This window comes from Chiloscyllium plagiosum, unplaced genomic scaffold (genome assembly GCF_037043375.1).
Source record: "Chiloscyllium plagiosum isolate Xiang-an unplaced genomic scaffold, Cpla_swu_hap1 HiC_scaffold_37, whole genome shotgun sequence".
NCBI classification, from domain to species: domain Eukaryota; kingdom Metazoa; phylum Chordata; class Chondrichthyes; order Orectolobiformes; family Hemiscylliidae; genus Chiloscyllium; species Chiloscyllium plagiosum.
In genome coordinates, this window is record NW_028270175.1 from 22,582,222 (window position 1) to 22,604,175 (window position 21,954).

Below are 21,954 nucleotides of genomic sequence, written 5' to 3' on the forward strand. Positions count from 1 at the left end.
GTGTTTGTTACAGTCCTTGCAAGTTAGTTTGTAAATGACGTTTGTTTTACTTGTTGTCTGTGTAGGGTCTTTCAAGTTCATTAGCTGCTGTTTTAGTGTGTTAGTGGGTTTGTGGGCTACCATGATTCCAAGGGGTCAGAGTAGTCTGGCAGTCATTTCTGAGATGTCTTAGATGTAGGGGAGAGTGGCTAGGATTTCTGGTCGCGTTTTGTCTATATGTTTGAAGATGATGTATGAAGAGCAGAGAAAATCGCCCATACAGCGTATTCAGAAAGAATGGGTACCCAATGAACACAGTCCACCAATTTCTCAGCAACAGACCCAAACAAGCAGGCAAAACTTGTCCAGAAACCCTAGTCACTCTCCCCTACATCAAAGACATCTCAGAAATGACTGTCAGACTACTCTGATCTCTTGGCGTCATTGTAGCCCACAAACCTACCAACACAGCAGCTAGTGAACTTAAAAGACCCTATACAGACAACAAGCAAAACTAATGTTATTTACAAAATACCTTGCAAGGACTGTAGCAAACACTACAATGGACATACAGGCAGAAAACTTGCCACCAGCCACTAGCCACAAAAAGACATGACCAACTATCGCTAGTATCCTTAAATACAGATGAGGAAGGACACCACTTTGACTGGGACAACACATTCATCGTAGGACCAGCCAAATAGACATGCACAAGAATTCGTGGAAGCATGGCATTCCAACCGGAGCGCTCTCAACAAACACATTGACTTGGACCTCATTTATCACCCTCTGAGAAAAAGAACGGGAAATGACATCACCAACCGAAAGAAACCTAAATACATAAATAGAAAGCGGGTCGTAACACCAGCGCTTCACCGGAGGCTCACTAATTCCTAGTATGATGATGAAACGTCTGAAAACGAACCTTCCAGCTCAGTGAGCAAACTTAGATGCAATTGAGGGGCTTATGACATTAAAAAAACCTATAAAATTCTAACAGGAGACAGGCTAGCAGGAAGCATGTTCCCAATTACCAAGGAGCCCAGAACCAGGGGCAGTTGTTTTAGGATATGGGGTAGGCAATTTATGACTGAGGAAAATAAATTTCTTCACCCAGAGAGTGGTGAGCCAACTGAATTCTCTATCACAGAAAGCATTTGACAGCAAAGCATTTAATGTTTTCAACAGGAAATTAAATATAGCTCTTAGGGGTAAAGGAATCCAAGAGTATGGGCAGATTGCAGCAACTGTTTGCTGAGTTGGTGATCAGCTGTTATCATAGTGAATGGCAGAGCAATCGTGAGCAGCCAAATGATTCATACCTCCTATTTTCTTTGTTTCTATACCTTCAGTCCCTTGCACCTATTCCTTTTCACCTCCATCATCTCCACGTTCACCTCCATAAACAGCTCCCAACTAGCCTTGGAAAGAGCATCTTTCTCTGGTTTCTCATTGACCTGTCCCCACTAGTCGAAGAGTAGAGTGCTGTAAAAGCACAGGCGGTCAGGCAGCATCTGAGGAGCAGGAGAATGAACATTTCAAACATAAGCCTTTTATCAGAAAGGGCTTATGCTTGAAACATCGATTCTCCTGCTCCTCAGATACTGCCTGACTGGCTGTTCTTTTCCAGCATCACACTGTTTGACTCTGATCTCCAGCATCTGCAGTCCTCACTTTCTCTAGTCCTCACCAAACCCAGCTCATCCATGAATCTCATCTCCAGCTTCCACCATTGTAAGTTATTCCGTTTGTTCGGTGCTGTTTCTTTCCCAAGCTATCATCTCCTGCATCTTTGACCTTGCAAACTACTGCCCGGTTTTAGACATCCCATTCGGTTCTTATTGTTGCCTCCAAAGTTTGTGCTAACTTTCCTGCAATTGCGTTTTGAATCTCTCTCAAGTTGTATTTCACAGCATCAGAATAGACCAAATAAAAGTCTCAAATGACATTCTGTATGACTGAGATTATGATCTATTTTCTCTCATTAATCTGTCTATATGTGTAACTGCTAGCAAGTCTCCTTTTAAAGCTTTCCTCCATTGTCCTTGTAACACACCTATGCCCCAACCTGTCATGGTTCAACTTTTGCCTATTCAATCATAGCTAAATACTCTCTAACAAAGGCATCTTTGATCCTGCACTGTTAACAGACTGCTTGACTGATATCCAGTCTGTTACAGTTTCCTTCAATTAAGCACTAATAATTCAAATTCTGATTTGGTAATGTCACCATAAATTCCATGTTTTTTACATTTGAATCTGTCTCCTTTCTCCACCGCAATGTCTGGTTGAACTGGACTCTTTGCACCTTTTGGCAGTTTGTTAACTGCTAAGTTGAACTTTCAGTCCCCTTCACAAAAAGCACCTCTGCAACATAACTTCATCTGCACCCAACTTAACTCATGTTTCTCTGAAACTCTTCGTTTCTTTGAATCAATCCAGTCTTTCCCAACCTCTCGTTCATCACACTCAATATACTTAACCTCCTCCAAAACTATTGCCTGTATCATACTTTCCACTGAGTCCTCCTTACCAATTGCATGATAATGCCTTAAACTTAATTCCCAGCTGCAGTCAATTTAAATCACTACCTGTCTTTTACCTTTTCTATCCCTGTAGTCTTTTGCAAATCTTACCTGTACTACCTCAGAACTTCCTTTAGTTGGGGCTTCTTGTGTATCTGCCCATCATACCTGTTTTGTTTAACTTCGACAAATATGCATTCAGACACTTCAGCTTAATGCCATGGAATTGCATCTCTAAACCCTTCTGTCTCTTCGCCTTTGATGTCTTCCCTGAAAATTCCTCTTTTTCATCTCTTAGTATGTCATCCTTGGGTTAGAGATAAAATTTGAATTTGTTTTTTTTTCATTTCTCAGAGGCATACAATGTGTTTCACTGTTGAAGGCACCATAGAAATGGGACATTGTTGGCCTGAACCAAAGAAAGAAAAGGATATCTTCTTTCTCCTAAGATCCTAAGAATGACACAAATGGTGTCTTTTGTTTTTAATTTAACTTATAGAATTGATGGCTCCTTGTCAAAGCTTTAATAGTTCACTGTAATTTCTAGATGTTTAAAGAAAACTATTACCAACTTAATATCTGAAAACAATTTTAGAATATAAGCCTCAGACTAGCAAGTTCTGAATTTGATATTTTGTGTTTATTTGCACTTGAGTGTAGATTAGGCAGTTAGGGTTTCGTGAACTGACCATCAGTGAGATCTTTAAATATAGAGACTACGGTAAGAGAAGAAGGAAGTGAGTGTAATCTGAGAGCTGCAGTTGCCAGTAGCACTCGTGAACTTAAATGGTTATATTTCCTAGTGTTTTGAGCCTGTGTAGTGTTGCTGCAATTGTTGTGAATGTTATAGGTCTTTTCTGAGTTGACGCACAAAGCTATGTATCAACCCTGCCTGCTCGAATTGGAAACCCAACTGCACTTTTTAAAACCCCCTGTAGCTTTTCTATTGGGGAAATCACCACCAGGTCTCCCCCATGAATTTGTATACCTTGAGAAGTGCAAATATGTTTTTGTACTTAGAGTCCGTTTCTACAGTGACAAGCAGTGCACTGAATGGAATCATGTCAATGTAAGAGCTGAGAATTGCAAAGTACCTGTCTCTAATAGGCATGCCATCCTTCCTAGGTGAGAACACTGCTTTGTGCAGATGGCCAAGTATTTCAGAGCAATTGCATTGCATGACTCCATCCCATCCTCTGTGTGCAGGTTTTGCATGCTTGGCTGCTCATCTTCTCTTTCAGTTTCTTTTTCAAAAAAAGTAAAAGGATTGTGTTTATTTTATTTAAAGTTCTCACGTGGTTTTCTTTTCTGTTGTTCCTGAAAGTTGTGAAACTGAATCCCTAAGCTCCTTAGACCGGTTAGTATCCCTCCTTTCTCTTTATCCTGTTCTCTTTTGCATTTGTGTCTTTGTTTGTGGCATCTCACTGTTTAAACAGCAGTAACCATACAAATTATAGTCATTTGAACCTGTCACGATTTCCAAAAAGTAACTCTGAATTCAGGACACCTGTTTAAATCAATGAAATTGTCTTCAGTTATGTCACGCATTTGTACTTCGAATGTTTCATCATTGTGCATGTGAATAATTGTGTCTTATTGTCTGGTCGAATTCAGTGACACTATCAGTTGATTATGTGTATGCAATTTTTGAAGATATTAGTAGTTTGGTTGTTTTATTGCTGGTGGTGGTATGTTGACAAGTAACTTCAGACTAAATTGAGTGGTTGAGCATTCAACAAAAACAACCACTTTCAGCAATAATTATGTTTATGTACCTCCTTTTTAAAGTAATGAAACACCCAAAATCGAACAAAATTTCATGCTAAGTCACATAAGATAATTCTAAGGTTGATGACCAATAGTTAATTAAGCGGTAAGTTTTGGAAAGTGTCAATAGAAAGGCTAATTGAAAGAATTTTGCAGCATAGGACCTTGCATGCCAAAGACATAGTTCAACAGTGGTGGATAATTAAAATCAGATGTGTACAAGATCCCAGAATTGAAGGAGTACAGAAAAAGGTCTTAATGATTTAAAGCTTTAATAACTTGGACAAATGTTTGAGTAAAATTATCACAATTTTGCAGACAATGCCAGAATAAGAAAAAGCATAAGGAGAATGTCCTTGGTGAGACTGACATAACTGGATTTAGAATGATGTTGGCATTGTTGCTAATAAACTGGTAACATGGGCAATTAGTTACTTTGTGGATAAGATTAAGTGAAAGAACAAAGATCCAAAAAAAGGGACTATGTTCTTTTTAAAAAAAAGAGTGGAGTAGGGCGATGATCCATGTATAATGGCTATATCCATGAAACTGGCAGTATAATTACTGTAAAGATGGCAAATAAAGTTGCGGGAGTAAAGGGGTGGTGTTCTGTTCGTGTATATGTTTTCAGTTAGATTCAATCTGTACCACATGGTTTATCTGATTGTTACTCGCCTTTCAGGGGTCATGCCGATGAATAAAAAAGCTGATAGAATTTTTCAAAATTGTGATTAGAACTGAAACAATTGGCACATAGAATGGAAAATGTTTTCTGCATGGTAGAGAAAATCAAATGCTGTTGAAAGAATTGAGCGATACAACAACGAGGCGAGTGATTGGAGTTGATCTTTCAGATGTAAAGTTAGAATTATTTTTGCATTTTACTTATTGCATCTATGTCCTAATGTGGTGTCTGCTGGGTTTAGGTTTATAAATTTGTAGAATTCTTCAGAATTGTTTCAAATCACTAAAATCTCTTTCAAACATGTTTGTCACTTGCAATTTTGTTTCTGCATTGAAAGCCATTGTCTGAAGCTTATAATTATTCTTATAAACTTTAATTGTATCATGTTATTATAATCATTTTCCTTCGTTTTTGAAATGCTCTCTCTGAACTGTACTAATTTTGCTATTAATGTTCCAAGTCCACATCTGTGATCCTTGATTGAAATCGAGCTCGTTCTTGGGATATAGGCTTCACTGCAAGGCTGCTTTTTTGTTGTTGAGGTGGACTTGAACTTAGATTCAAATATAAAACTGAAGTGGCTACAGTGTTCAGAACTGGTCCACAAGCTCTTAATTATTAGAAGCACTTGGACTGTTTCAGACTTGGAGGGAATTGTTAAACCTCATTATAAATTTTAGTGTCATTGGTGACATTCTTATTTCTGTTTTGTTATTTCTACTTTGTTACAGCAATCAAATAATTGAATAAACCTAAAGATACTGTATGTTCCTTTAGATTGTATCAAAAAGTTCTTTTACATACTATTTAATAGTAAGCAATTCTCCTCCTCCTCCTCCCCCCACCTCCTCTACAACCCACCACCCCTCAACCTCACCCTGAGGAGTTCATCAATCTGAAAGCACTACTTTCCTTTCTCTGTAGACTGGTGGTGAGCTCAATGGAAGTGCTAGAAAGCTGCTTTGCCGTTGGATCTTCAACAGAGAAGGTAAGCATATTTGTCGTCTTGTAAGATGGGGAGAGGAGCAGACTTTTCACTTTTTGTTCACTAATTTAGTGGGAAAGGTCTTTTTATTTGTTAGAAATTCTTTTTGATTTCTCATTTCCAAATATTCCATTTGAGGATGGCTGGACAACTGGTCATGGGATTAGGATAATGGATGTCCAATCTGAAATTACACAAAAATACATTTTAGAAAAGAGGAGAGAGTATGTTTATAATGGCTGTCTGTTCTCTCCCAGGAAAAAAACAAGCAGACAGCTTTGGAGCTGGCTACTACTTTGCTATCGATGCCAACTCCATCCACTGTTCAACAGCAAACCAAGGGGCTACTGGCAAGTTTACACAACAGTCGTGGCAGTTACCATAATCACAAGGTGAGTGTGCCTGATGAATTGCTCTTCATACACTAATGAGTGCGTTAAACACTGACTGTGTCCGTGAAGCTATGTGTTTGTTATTGTGTTGAGGAAGGGAAGCCTTTGCCATGTCACCTCCACTGACTTTGTTAAGCGCAAGTCAGACATTGGGCAGGTTGCAATATTTAGTGCAGATATTTATGTAATGCAGATATACAGAATGTTTGACACATTTTGACACCACATAATCGAGGTCGTCGAAAAAATATTCGTTTGCTGGGCCTTCCCGAACGGGAAGAGGAAGGCCAGCTTACAGCATTCCTGGAGCAGTGGCTGCCACAACTTTTAAATCTGCAAGCTGGATCAGGCCAGGTAAGGGTGGAATGGGCCTACCGGGTAGCAATACGCGGGCCCGGCTCGAACCAGCGCCCACGCCCGGTCCTGTTCCGGCTGCAGAGCTACAGGGAGAGGCAGATACTCCTAGAAGCCTCTAGAAATCTCGGAAAAGACCCCCAAGCTATGATCTACAAAGGATCCAAGATCATGCTATTTCAGGACTTTTCCCCGGCTCTGGTTCGAAAGAGGAAGGCATTTGACGAGGTGAAGAAGCGTTTAAGGGACTTAAATGTTCAGTACTCCTTACGCTACCCAGCGATGTTACGCTTTAACCATGAAGGATCCGTATATAACTTTGGATCACTAGAAAAGGCTAAGGAATTCTTGGACTCTCTTAGATAAACTGTAGGACATAATGGATGTTGGTCTGCCTTCCCCCCCCCCCCCCCCGCTTTGGTTTATATCCCCTCCCTTTTTTTTTCTTACCTTACTGCTTAATATTATCATGGGGGGTGGGGAGAGGGATTTGATTCCCCCCCCCCCCCCCCTTGGAGTTGTTTTCTGTTATTATTTTATGTATATATGAGGGATGTATGTATATGTGTGTGTGTGTATATATATGTGTGTATATATATATATATATATATATATATATGTGTGTGTATGTGTATGTATATATATATAAGCTGGGGGATTTGGTTAATGTTGGTGGGGGGAGGTGGTTACCTTATTCGATTTTACCTTTGTCTTTAGGAGCAGGGTTGTTTTTCCCTTCGTTATTTTGTATTATCATATTTAATTATTATTTGTTGAAGTGGTAATTTTATAGTTATATGTTTATATATGGTATTAACATTACCAGATATACCCAGGTGTTGGTATGGGTGGGGGTGGGGTGCTCACTGTTAACTCTAGCTTTGTATTATATTTGAATTCTCCTCATTTTATTGAGGAGTGCCTGGGTCAAGGATGGGGCATTGGTTGGGAGAGGATATGAGGGACTTTTGGAGAGGAAGTGACGCCCCCTGGGAACAAGGGGGAAAGTCTCCACTTAGATACGTTTTATATTTTTTTTATTTAGAAATAGTTTTTTACTGTATTGTTGTGGGTGTATTAAAGAGGCTTTATTTTTGTAAATTTTACATGTTCCACGCTCGGGATGTTCTGGATAGGGTTCCCCCTCCCGAGGGGTCTCGGATTGGCCCAGAGGATTATGGTTGATCAGTCGGTTAAGTGGTGCACCTGGAATGTCAAGGGGAGTAATTCGCCACTTAAAAGGAAGAAAATATTATCAAATCTTAAGAAGGAAAGAGTTGATATAGCTCTCCTACAGGAGACACACCTGTCAGATAAAGAACACTTGAAATTACGACAGGGCGGATTTGATCAGGCCTTTTTTTCTTCTTTTAGCTCAAAAAGCAGGGGAGTTGTTATTCTTGTTCGGAAGAATTTCCCTTTCAAAATCCTAAAGCAGATAAAAGACGAATCTGGACGATATATCTTGATTAAAGCCCTCATAAATGGAGAGGAATATGGGATTTTAAATTTGTACTGCCCCCCGGCACACCCCTTTAAATTTATAACGGAAGCCTTTTCAAAATTGATGGCTTTTGATGCCCGTCATATAATTATAGGGGGAGACTTTAATTGTATTATGGATCCGGAAATAGACAGGATTCCCAAGAGTACTGCAGGAGTATCTCCCAGATCTAGACAATTGATGGATCTGAACAAAGAATTAGGATTAGTAGATGTATGGAGATGTCTTCATCCACAGGGTAGAGATTTTTCTTTCTACTCTAGTCCACATAAATGTCATACCAGAATTGATATGTTTTTTGCCCCCTCGATTTTTTTAAATTCCATATCATCCTGTAAAATAGGTAATATAGCAATTTCTGACCACACTGCTGTATATATGGAAACTAAGGCGAGGAACAGTGGGACATCCCCTCGGCATTGGCGTATGGACCCCTTCTTAATGAAAGATAGTAAATTTGTAAAGTACTTCTCTCAAGAATTTAAAACTTTTTTAGAAATTAATTCAGGTACAGCTAGCAACCCGTCAATGATGTGGGAGACCATCAAAGCTTACACGCGAGGTTTGATCATCTCCTACTCAGCGACCCAGAAGAAATTAAAGGGAGAACAACAGCGTCTGCTTGAAGCCCGCTTAAAAGCGGCTGAAACAGCATACACTGATAGACCTTCTATTATTAAATTGCAAAGGATTACAGCTCTTAGGACAGCTCTAAACACTACACTTACTCAAACGGCTAAGAGGGAAATATTATTTGCAAAGCAAAGGTTATATGAATATGGCGACAAACCGGGTAGATACTTAGTATTTCTTGCAAAGAAAAAAAAGGCCCCTCAGACTATTATGTCTATCAAGGAAAGTACGGGTATTTTGACTCATGATCATAAAAAGATTAATGCGATCTTTAGAGAATTCTATTCTGAGTTATATAAATCACAGGATTGTGAAGATAGGACGAAGAGGATGCAGTCATTTTTTTAAAAATTGACTTTTCTAGACCTAACTCCGGAACAAGTATCAGTCCTAAATGCCCCTCTTACACCCCAAGAAATAGTTGATGCAATTAGGCACCTTCAAAATGGTAAGGCGCCGGGCCCAGATGGCTTTCAAGCTGAATTCTATAAAGAATTTACAGAAATACTGGTTGGTCCACTTATGGACATGTATAACTATGCATATAGTCAGGGTTGTCTCCCGCCTTCGCTGAAAGAGGCAAATATCTCTCTTATCCTCAAAAAAGGAAAGGACCCAGAAGATTGTACATCATACAGACCAATATCCTTGCTAAATGTAGATTTTAAAATCCTCTCTAAAACGTTAGCACTGAGACTAGAAAGGATACTGCCACATATTATAAAGGAGGATCAGACGGGGTTTATTAAGGGCCATAGATCATCCAATAATGTTAGAAGGGCTCTGAATATGATTCAAGCTTGTCATCAGGGAAAGATACCAGGAGTAGTGGTTTCATTAGACGCGGAAAAGGCATTTGATAGGGTCGAATGGTCATATTTGTTTTACACATTGGAGAGGTTTGGTGTTGGACAGGTGTTTACCAAATGGATCTCAACATTGTATAGTGATCCCAAAGCAGTTGTGGTTACCAATGGATTAGGCTCGGATAGCTTCAGTGTGGGTAGGGGCTGCCGTCAGGGATGTCCCCTCTCGCCATTGTTATTCACGCTAATAATTGAACCACTAGCAGAAGCTATACGAGCTGATCCTAATATAGTGGCCCCAAGGATTGGTACAGGTAAACATAAAATTACCCTTTATGCAGATGATGTTCTTCTATTCCTCAGTAACCCTTTGATGTCCATACCTCGCTTAATCCAAGTTATTAATACATTTAGTGCATTCTCAGGCTATAAAATTAATTTTTCAAAATCGGAGGCTATGCCAATGGGTGGCCTTGCTGTGATACCCCGCTTAGCGGACGGTTCCCTTTTTCCCTTTCGCTGGTCCCTGGAGGGCTTCTTATATTTAGGCATTTTTATTACTCCAGTATTTGGTCAGTTGTATAAGGCTAATTTTGTGTATTTATTGGAAAGGATAAGGCAGGACCTCCAGCGATGGGGAGACCTGCCAATTTCCTGGATGGGTAGAATAGCATTAATCAAAATGAATATCCTGCCCCGTCTCCTATATCCTATGAGAATGCTTCCGGTGATGCTGCCAAGGACGGCTTTATGTAAATTATACGGCTGGCTGAGTTCCTTTATCTGGAATCATAGGCGGCCCCTCATTAAGCTGAAGAAGCTACAGCTTCCACAGGCAAGGGGTGGATTGGACTTCCCAGATTTTAGGAAATATCAGTTAAGTTCCCTATTAAGTTACATAGCTGATTGGGTCTTGTCTGATCCACAATCAATCTGGTTGGACATCGAGGCTTCTCAAGTAAAATACCCACTTATTAACCTTTTATTCTCAGACAAGAGGAAAATCATCACAGATCACTGTAAAAACCCTATAATACTAAATACAATCAAGGCTTGGAATATAATGCGGCAAAATGAGGGTAATTCACATAAAACATCCCCCTATGCACCGATAGTGGGAGCATGGGGATTCCAACCGGGGTTTACAGATGCCACTTTTAAACTCTGGAGATCCAGGGGTATCTCATGTCTCGGGGATTTATTTAAAGATGGGGTCCTGATGTCTTTCGGACAGCTGCGTCAGAAATTCGGATTACCCAATGGAGACCTCTTTCGATAATTCCAAATTCGAGATTATATACAGAAGAAGACTACGTTACTAGATAGTCTTTATAAATCCGATAGAGAATGTAGTGTCCTACGACCAGTGGGGGTATCTTCCGTCAGTAATATTTATCATTTACTACATGATGAAGTATTGGGAGATATGGATAATTTGCTTAAAACATGGGATCAGGATCTGGGACTAGAAATCTCCACAGAAACGTGGAATGATATCTGGGAAAATGCTAGAAGAATTACTATCTGTAACAGAACCCAGGCTATCCAGCTGAAGATACTTCATAGGGCCCATATAGCACCGGTTCGATTGGCAAAATTTAAGGCAGGAGCATCTCCAATGTGTCCTAAATGCAAAATAGAGGTGGGCACTCTTGTACATTGCTTATGGACCTGTCATAAGATCCGTAGATATTGGACTAAAGTAGCAAGTACCCTGACAGAAATTTTAGGAACGGAAATAAAAGTGGACCCCGTATCTCTCCTCTTGGGCTTTTCGAACTTTCCCTCCCTGGACACGTACGGGAAGAGACTATTTTCTATTCTTTCTTTCTGTGCAAGGAAAAATATTTTGATGAACTGGGTGGCGGAGGGCCCCCCTGGACTTTCAAATTGGCACAGACTAATTATGGAATGTATTCCCCTTGACTTCCTTACAAATATGGTGCACCGAAAGACCGAATTATTTTATAAAATATGGCAGCCCTTTTTGAATTACATAAATACAGATATTTCGGCTATCCTAACAAGGGCTTTTATTTAATTGAGATTACAAACCTGGCTGGTCCGCGGCCCCTCGGGGGAGGAATCCCGCACGAATACGGGTTTTATCATATCTGATGCTAACACATCCCGAGCATGTAAGAGACTTAAATATACACCCTGGTTAGTTGTAGGTTAGATTAGTAGATAGTTGAGTTTTGTTTGTTTGTTTTTTTTTCTTTTCGGTTTTTTTTGTTGTTTTGTTTTTTGGTTTTTTTTTGTCAAATTTTGGCTATTGTATATTTGAGCTAATTGTATATCAATGTTGGTTTATATCTGAGAGTTTTGTTTATTTTTGTAAACTTGTAAAAATGTTAAATTTCTAATAAAAATATCTATTAAAAAAAAACACTGGACTAAGCTGAAGCTTTCAGTTTTCAAACTGAGCTAAAATTTCAAGCCAAAATTTGTTCTTGCATTTTCCTTCATTCTCTTATGAGCAAGAGACTAAGTGTTCTGTATAATATCAGAAAAGGGGTGAGTAGAAGATAGGCAGGCATTCAACTGGCTTGTAATATTTGAGTAGCAGAATCATTATATCTTAAACAAGATGTGTTCAATTATTTCTAATTTCTTTGTCTGATCAGGATCAAGCTTTGCTGAACAATGCTGTGCAAATCCTGAATACTTGGAGCAAGGATGGTCGTGATCTTGATCCAGAAGTGTTCCAACGACTAATAATCACAGCGCGTTCCATCGCAATGATGCGACCCAATAACCTTGTGCACTTTACAGAGGTGAAAACGCCACAAACAGATAAAGGTAAAGTTCATACGTTTGTACCTTGTTGGTGAGAGGAATGTTTTGGGCTGGGCATAGCGGTATGTGAAGCAACAAATGAGCAGCTGTTCACTGCCTTACTGTTGCAACAGGTTTGGCCACTGAACATTGAACTAGAAGGATGACCAAGGAATGGTCCCTCTGAAAAGCTGGGGAGGAAAATAAAGATGCAGTTTATATGGGATTATGTTTAAGTAGAGGAAGTGATCTAATGACTAGAAAGACTCACTGTGTAGAAAATGAAGACAAGGAGGTACAAATAGCTTATCACTTTCAGTGTTCTATATTGTCTCCGACTGACAGTAGCCCACAGCTTGTGTTAACCTATCTTGCCACATACTGATTTTGCATATCTCTCGTTTTGACCAATTACAGTCGGATAGTAAGGCCTATGCTGTATTGTGAATTATTTTGATTTTTGGGATGTACAATATGACCAAGATTCATTCCTCCATTCATGTATGCTCAACCTAAAGGCAAGCTATTCTGCTGCTGTCTTCTAATGCTAAACAGTTTTCTGCAGTGTTTGTCAGTCATTGTTTAGACATTGCCTTCGACACTCAGACAGGTGTTATGAAGATGTGGGTGTACTTTGAGAGTTAAAAGCAGCAGAACTAGTGTTCTCAATAAAGTAACAATGTAACTCTTGGTTAGCTCATTGCCTGGAAACAAAAACAAATTCAAATTTGGCCCATCAGTTTAAATTGTACCCTGAAAAATACCAAACTCCAATCCAGTTTGAATTTAGTATATTGACAATCTTAAAAGCCTATGACACAATCCGATGCTCTGGGGTATAAGACCAGGGAAAATTGAACAGTTGAGAAGAGAGCTGTCAAGCCCTAGCATGTAAAAGACTGTCTGAAGAATAGCTGTCTTAAAAGTACCTTTACCAATCAGTAACCTGTGACGCAGAAATTCCTAAGAAGACGAAAAGATGACACAGGATGATCCAAATGGAAGAACCAACAGCTGCCTGGTTTTGAGATAAGAAGTTTTGTAAATCTTAATTGTGAATTTTGTCAGACTAGTATTATAGAGGGGAAGGTTAAAGACTTGTACATAGTCATTAGTTAATTATTCTCTGTTATACTTTAAGAAATAAAGTTGTTAATTTTTGCTTTAAATAGCTCTTGGCCATTTGAAATTTTACAGATTACTGCACGGGATCAATCTTTTCTGTGTTGCTGGTTTTAAATTAAGTAAGAGGGTTTACCCCGTGTCATAACAGTTTGGGGGCCCGGGTCCTCTGAACTGGTTTAAACCGATTTGAATAGATTTGGGGGCATGAAAAATCACAGCCGATTTAAGCACTTGCATTTAGTGTCCTAGATCTTTAAATAAAACGTAGGTGAGGCAATTTGTTTAATTTCTGTGACTTGTGGGTGATTAAATTAAAAGTAAGAGAAATGGCTCTTAAAATTGCTAAAGAGGTTCTGAGATTTGAAGATGATTCTCAGATTTGCCAAGGAAGCTGAGAAGGAAAGAAAAAGGCAATACTTTTAGAAATAGCAAATAAATTAGATTTAGGTTTAACCAAGGACAAAAGTAAAACTGGAATTGGAAAGGGGTTGCTCAAACACTTAGGTGTGTCAGAGAAACAGACAAGTGCAGTAGAGGTAGAAAAACTTAAATTACAATTGAGGAAAATGGAGTTAGATGATAAACAAAGAGACCGAGAGAGAGAAGGTTCTTAGCTGAGCAAAGAGAGTGAGAAAAAAAAGAGGGTGAGAAAGAGAGAATTTGAATTTGAGAAGTTGCGACTTAGTCAGCAAAGTCAAGTTAACAGGATGGAGATTAAAAGAGAAGGTAGTGATCTATATAAATATGTCAAAACTCTGCCACATTTTGATGTGAAAGATGTTGACGCCTTCTTTATTTCATTTGAAAATTGGCTAGGCAGATGGAGTGGTCCGAGGATTTGTAGGTAATGCTAGTTCTGACTAAACTGGTAGGCAGAGCTAGTGATGTATTTTCCATACTGTCAGATGAGAGGTCAAGAGATTATGAAGAGGTTAAACAGGCAATTTTAGGTACTAATGAATTGGTACCAGAAGCATATAGACAGTGGTTCAGAAACACAAAGAAGGAACCAGGTCAGGCTTATGTTGAGTTCGAAAGAATTAAACATAGTCATTTTGGGATTGAAAATAGATAGGACATTTGAGGCTCTGAGAGAGAGAATTCTGCTGGAGGAGTTTAAAAACTCACTTCCAGAGATGATAAGAATTCACATGGAGGAACAGAGAGTTCAGAAAGTGAGGAAGGGCAGCAGAATTAGCAGATGAGTACATGTTGGTGCATATGACAAGCTTCGGCCAGAATTTTGTCCTGTGGGGGACAGAAGGTGGGAGAAAGGGAGATCCTACATTACTAAACCAAGAGTAGAGAGCACTGGTAAGAGTTTACCACAGGATAAAACAGAAGCCCAAGAGGGTGGAAAGGTGGTAAAAGGCCTCATGTGTTTCCACTGTGTTAAAGTGGGACACATAAAGGCACAGTGCTGGTCGTTAAAGAAAAGCACTGTAGGAAAAGATGTGGTAAAAGAAGCTAAGGCAATGGCATTAGTGAAGGTAGTAAAGGAGCCCCTAAAAGAGCCAAGGAGTTGCAGGAGAATGCACAGCCTAGGCAGGGGCTGGGTATGGAATTCATACCTGATCTCTACAAAGAATTTGCTGGTTTAAATTAAGCAGGAAGATTTACCCCTTGTAACATAGGACAAGGAAACATCTCGGCAAAAATGGGAATCAAGCCCATTTTGAAGTAACATTTGTGCCACACAAGTTTCAGGTAATGGCCACCTCCAGCAAGAGAGAATCTAATATCATTAATATCATTATCATTTCTAAAACTCCAAATATCTACATCCTAAAAGTTACCATTAACCAGAAGATGAGCTAGACTAGCCATACAAGTAATACAGCTACAAGAACAAATGAGGGACAAGGAAATTTCGAACAAGTAACTCATCTCCTATACTCCAAGCTGTACACCATCCTGACTCAGAAACATATTGTTATTTCTAGTGTTGCTGGGTCACAAGCCAGGAGTTCCTCCTTGAATGGAATTATGGGTTAACCTATAGCAAATGGACTGCAGTAGTTCAAAAAGGCAGCTCACCACATTAAGGACAGCCAGGGGTTGCGAATAAATGCTGGCCCAACTAACGATTAGAATTAAAAAAAGATTTTATTCTCACATGTACTCAAGTACAGGGATGCAGTACAGTGAAAAGTGTACAAAGTTGGCATTCCTGATACCACCTTGGGAACTAAGGTACCTAGCTACAAATTCTTCAGTATAAAGTAGAAAAATATAGAAATGAAGTTAGAAGGTCAACAATACAATCCTCCTTAAGTGTTTAGCTATCGGTCTCGATCTGGGCTCTTCCACCCCGATGCTGGGGGTGACACCAGTAGGGGGAAGTTGGCCAACCTTGAGTCCCTTTGCTGCACCACCAGCACTGGAACCGAGTTGGCATTCTTTGGCATCATCTTACCTCTACTGACATCGCCACCATGAGTCCACGATCCTATGATTTTTTTTTTTAAATGAATGACTTGCCAGCTAACCCATAGTTGGATATTTAAAGGAAGACCTGGACTTTGGAAATGCAAATCAGGACAGGACTTATACACTTGTAACATCTTGGGAATGTAGCTGGGGGAAAAAAAGCCTTGGTGCAGATTCATAGTTCCTCGAAAGTGGAGTCGCAGGTTGCTAGGATAGTGAAGAAGGCGTTTGGTATGCTTTCCTTTATTGGACAGAGCACTGAGTGTAGGAATTGGACGGCTGTATAGGACATTGGTTAAACCACTTTTGGAATAGTGTGTGCAATTCTGGTCTCCCTCCTATTAAAAGGATGTAGTGAAACTTGAAAGGGTTCAAAAAAAATTTATAAGGACGTTCTCGGGGTTGGAGGCTGAATAGGCTGGGGCCGTTTTCCCTGGAGTGTCGAAGGCTGAGGTGACCTTAATGGATTTATAAAATCATGAAGGGCATGGTTAGGATAAATAGACAAGGTCTTTTCCCTGGGTTAGGAGAGTCCAGACTAGAGGGCATAGGTTTAGGGTGAGAGGGAAAAGGGACTGAAGGGGCAGCGTTTTAACTCAGGGTGGTCCATGTCTGGAATGAGCTGCCAGAGGAAGTGGTGGAGGGTGGTACAATGACAACTTTTTAAAAGGCATCTGTATGGATCTATGAATAGGAAGGGTTTGGAGGGATATGGACCAAATGTTGGCAAATGGGGCTAGATTAATTTAAGATATCTGGTCGGCATGGACGAGTTGGACGGAAGGGTCTGTTTCCCTACTGTATATCTCTATCACTCTGTGGCTATTTGAAAACCTGGTACTCTTCAGGTCTCATTTGTTACTTTGTTTCGAGTAAAGCTATATTTGTAGCCATACGTAAGTTTCCCACTTTGTAGAATCTGTTGTTAACTGTTAATTTGCAGCGGCAGTGCTGCCAGTTGATGAGTTTTTAGCTTGACAGTAGTGGCATAATGTTAGCTACTGGATAACTGAATAATCTATTAGGGCTGAAGTGTAATTTTACTGTGTAGATTAAACAAAAACAAATTTGCCAAGAATGAAATCATTAACAGATAAGTGTTCCAAATACTAACTGAAGGCTACCCCACATGTGAAATCCAATCAATGCACTGAAACACCCAGCAGCATGCAACCAAAACTTGTTAGAGAGCACTGCATATTATTGGAGTGCTAGTCTGTTAATTTCAGTGCTTGTTTTGTTGATATTCTTACAGACCAAGACAGATATCAAGGTTTCATATGGGCATATTCAACCAATGGCTAAAGATGCATGGAGTTGAATTATTGGATAACTAATTTTACTGGGAGCATTTGTGGAATGGTTATATTATTGAAATAGTAACACCAGAGGCCCAGACTACTAATCAGGAGGCATGAGTTCAACCTTGGACATCCTGTAAATGTGATTTTGTTTCAAAAAACCTTTTATTTGCAGATAATGTCAGTGATGCTAACCATGAAACCATTGGATAGTAAAAATCCAGCAAGTTTGCTCATGTCCTCAGGAGGGAACCACCACCTTCTCAAGGCTGTGCAGAGATGAGCAATATCCATGTCCTTTTGAAAGCATTTTGAAAGGCTGATGCATTAAAACACTAGATTTTAAGCATTTCTTATTCTGCATGATGGCAATTACTGACTTTTCCTTTCTCTAGAAGGAATGGATGAAAGAGATCAAGGCCACAGGAATGTGGAGGTCGAGGGCTGCAGTTTTATTATGCAGTTAGTCACTCATTTCTGGAGGCTCCACGCTTCCAAACCTAAGAATGCATTCCTGGCTCCTGCCTGCCTGCCTGGTAAGACAGACAAATACACAATGATGCCCTGCTTCAACTTAATTCTTTAGTGTTCAGTAAAATAGCACATATGGTATGGACAAAATATAGAATCAAGTAGGATTCTAGCCACTCATAGTTTTTTAAAGTGAAACAAGAATTAACTGAAAGTTAGTTACCTTTGGTGTTTTTATGAAATAAACATGTATTTTTCACAAAATCTTGTTGATTACAATGTTAAATATGATTGACTCTGTTATAATGTCTAGTAATATCTTTGATGTGTAATACTTCAACAAGCAAGTGCATATTGATATCAGAGACCAAATCAGAAGTTGGTGGAAAAGCTCAGGTTCTGAAGAAGGGTCACCCGACCTGAAATGTTAACTCTGATTTCTCTTCACAGATGCTGCCAGACCTGCTGAGCTTTTTCAACAATTTCTGTTTTTGTTTCAGATTTACAGCATCTGCAGTTTGATTAATATTGACTGATATTTCTGATGTAATGGGAGGCTTGGTTGATTAAAAAACAATATGCTTTGTCAGCATTTTTACTGAGTCTTCATTCTTTTCTATAGGATTGACTCATATTGAGGCAACAGTGAATGCACTAATTGACATTATTCATGGGTATTGTACGTGTGAACTAGATTACATCAATACTGCTGCAAAAGTTTATATGCAAATGCTGCTATGTCCTGTAAGTACTGCTATTTAACAGAAGATAATGGTTGTTAATTTAAGGTCAGTTAATTTTGTAGCAAGTTTTGTTTTGTGAACATATTCAGTACTGTTCTACTGTTGAGAAATGGTCTTTGTGTTGGCATTGGTTCTCAGTGTTATGGACCAATGTCTGAGTTTCATCTGCCTGTGTTCTGTATCTCAATTTTCTGAATTGTTTTTCCTCAGGACCAGTCAGTGAGTTTTGCCTGTAAGCAGGCGCTGATTCGTGTATTAAGACCACGGAGCAAGCGCAGGCATGTGACACTGCCCTCCCCTCCTCGCAGCAACACCCCAATGGGTAAGAATATGACCAATGCCCAACAATAATGCAAAGATGCCTTATATCTTGAAATGTCTGGTTACCAAAGCTATTAATGTTCACCAAATCAACAGAAGTACTGATAGCCCTTTTTAAAAAGTCACAACATTGTGGATTGTATATAAAGAGTGAATGTCTTCCTGTTGTATTGTTTAAAGGACCAGAAGTTAGATTTATTGCTATAATCAGAAGTGTATTTTTCACTCCTCACCTTCCCTAATTGAATAAATGCATTGTGGAATTATTTCCGTACAGTTTATGAATCTTTTAAATCAATCAACCCAAGGACTGTGTAGTAATCGTAATGTGTAAGTGCTGCACCAGGACACCGGCGAATATTGATATGTGTGTGTGTGCACTACAAAAGGTTTTTCTGTTCGTGTGATTTTTGAAGTGTACACGAGCCAGAGTTCATACTGGATGAACAGGAATTTCCAAGTGACCACTTTCTGTCGTTAGAATTATTTCCATGTAAGGACCTACCTTCATTTGCTTCTCAGGTGATAAAGATGATGACGATGATGATGATGCTGAGGATAAAATGCAGCCATCAGGAATGGCAGGCAGTGAAAATATCCGTCAAGAAAGTCAAGAACAGAGTGAAGTAGATCATGGAGACTTTGAGATGGTGGTACGCATTTTTTAAAAATCCATTATTATCTTGATCACTACTGAAAAGATGGGAAGGAAATATTGCAAATAATTATAATTAGTACATAGGGACTCTTCATTGCTCCTTTGCTCTTTGCAACTTTGGGTACAACCAAAATTTGCAGTAAATCTGCAACTTTGTGGAAAGAATGTTATTAACATGAAAGTGGAACTGGCAGTTGATTGCAACATTGCACACTGTCACTTCATGTGCAGTTTATTGCTTCGGTTGATACTGCAGCAATGCACTCTTTTAATGTATTAAAGCATCCCAAGGGCTGCTATTTGATATCAAACTACAGTCAAAGAGTGCCTTTCAAAAAAAAAGTTATAAATGGAGTTCCATTGTTTTGGACGTGTGGAGTTGTGTAATGAATTGCATCATAATAGCACTATGAAAATATAGTTATTGTGTGTTGAATGATTCAATAAAAGAACATTTATAGGAAGATTTGATCGGGGGAGAAGAAAAGAGTTTTCTTTCCAGATCACTCAAGTAATATTATTATCATAACTTGTGCTATTTCTCTACCCAGATAGTTAAACAGACAAAATAAGCCATTAGCCAGACTGTAAAATTTACTATTTTTCAGCTTCAACCATTTTGATAAAGTTCACGTTTCATAAATCTTTTGCTTTTGTCATGAATTGCTCCATTTTCCCTTCTTTCTTAGTCTGAATCAATGGTTTTGGAGTCAGCTGAAAATGTAACTAATGGAAACCCTTCCCCTCTGGAGGCATTGCTTGCAGGAGCAGAGGGCTTCCCACCAATGCTGGATATCCCTCCAGATGCCGATGATGAGACAATGGTGGAACTGGCGATTGCTCTTAGCCTGCAGCAAGATCAGCAAGGTATAGTGTCCCTGATTTGTGTACAGAACAAGCAGGATACCAAGGATCTGCTCTGTCATGTTGGCTGACTTAAAAAGACAGAAGAGAATGTAGAACACTTCCTAAGCTTTATTTCTCTTGAATTTTTTTGTAAAAGCTGTACATGCTAAAAGTCCAAATAAAATAAATATGAAAGCAGCATCTTCTGCTCACCCACCTTCTTTAGAGAACTTGGACTCAAACTGCAAGTGGAGAACAGAAAGTTAGTGTTTTTGGTGGTGACCCTTTGTCAGGATGAGGCAGCTTGGATTCAACATGTCCTGTTGGATTGTCACTTTGACTCATTTTGTTCAATCTCAGCTTTGCTCGTACTGGTGATAAGTCAATGCAATTAATTTGGAGTCTACAAAATAATAAATTCCCCTGACTCTGTGCAATCAATCTGGTTTTGCTAGATATTGTAGCTATTTTTGTAACTGAATATTTTATTGACTTGTGAAATAAATATTCTGAGTACTGTAAACCAGGCAGTGTGACTCTGCTCATGTAAACACACAAAGCATTTTGTCATGTTGCCATTCTGATTGAATGCTGGTTTCCTAAATTAGATTTTTTCCATCTTCACTCTATTCTGTATACAAGAATATACTACTCTAGGATTTGCAGTGTGATCGCAATTCCTGATTTTGCCTTAACAGGTAGCAGCAGCAGTGCATTGGGTCTACAGAGTCTGGGACTATCTGGACAAGCACCCAGTTCATCCTCATTAGATGCAGGCACACTGTCTGACACCACAGCCTCAGGTAACTATAATGTATAAATCTATGGATTTATAGAAAAAACCGTTTGAGATCTTCTGATTGGGTCTGCATACATGTCATTGTTGGACAGTAACGATTCAGGAAAGTGTTTTAATCTGACTCTGATGTCGGGAAATAATAATTGTAAATTGTTTTGGGTAGCAAATAAAATGAAGCAGATTAAGAATAACATTGTATTTTACAACAGTTAAAAGATATTGTGACAATACTGTTAGTCGGAGACATTGATGTTACCTCAGTTGGTTGCCGAGTGATTCCCAGTTAGAGAGTATGAAGCTAAATCCAAAATAATACTTCTCTTTTTATTTGCTTTTATCAACGTGCCCTCCAGTCTGACTGCATTCTCCATATATGTATCAAGTTGAATCTATCGGTTTCCAGCCCTGCAGGTGAAGACATTGATTCCTATTTTGCTTACCTCAGTTTACATGTTGGCAAATCACCAAGGGTTTTCTAAGTTGTAGAGAACCCTGTAGCTCAGGTGACACCCCTTCTTAGATAGATAGAAGGTGGCAATTGGCTGTGAATAATCAGTTGGAGACAGGTGTGGAAAGTGGAAAAAACCTGGGTAAAGAAAATTTAAATTTGATTAGTCAATTTAACTGACATCTCTGGGAACTAAGATGTGTTAAATGAATAAAAAATATTCATTTAGGTAATTGTGATATACTGCATTTTCGAAAGGCAAATCAGGGCAGGACTTACACACTTAATGGTAAGGTCCCAGGGAGTGTTGCTGAACAAAGAGACTTTGCAGGTTCATAGCTCCTTGAAAGTAGAGTCACTGGTAGATAAGATAGTGAAGAAGGTGTTTGGTATGCTTTCCTTTA

General features: G+C 39.2%; 1 protein-coding gene across 8 annotated transcripts in view; it reads left to right on the forward strand.

The window, feature by feature from the left end:
• The window catches only part of ubr4 (ubiquitin protein ligase E3 component n-recognin 4), a 202,298-nt gene that overhangs the window by 95,758 nt on the left and 84,586 nt on the right, over positions 1–21,954 (forward strand). For 4 of the 8 annotated variants that reach the window (XM_043675848.2, XM_087980459.1, XM_087980461.1 and 1 more), the window contains exons 50-59: positions 3,829–3,861; positions 5,881–5,944; positions 6,199–6,333; positions 12,258–12,432; positions 17,660–17,800; positions 18,358–18,479; positions 18,689–18,800; positions 19,322–19,452; positions 20,147–20,324; positions 21,002–21,106. In XM_043675848.2, coding sequence (XP_043531783.1) covers positions 3,829–3,861; positions 5,881–5,944; positions 6,199–6,333; positions 12,258–12,432; positions 17,660–17,800; positions 18,358–18,479; positions 18,689–18,800; positions 19,322–19,452; positions 20,147–20,324; positions 21,002–21,106 — 1,196 coding nt within the window. The remainder of the gene's footprint in view (positions 1–3,828; positions 3,862–5,880; positions 5,945–6,198; positions 6,334–12,257; positions 12,433–17,659; positions 17,801–18,357; positions 18,480–18,688; positions 18,801–19,321; positions 19,453–20,146; positions 20,325–21,001; positions 21,107–21,954) is intronic. The other 4 variants (XM_043675850.2, XM_043675853.2, XM_043675854.2 and 1 more) reach the window with 2 other exon arrangements.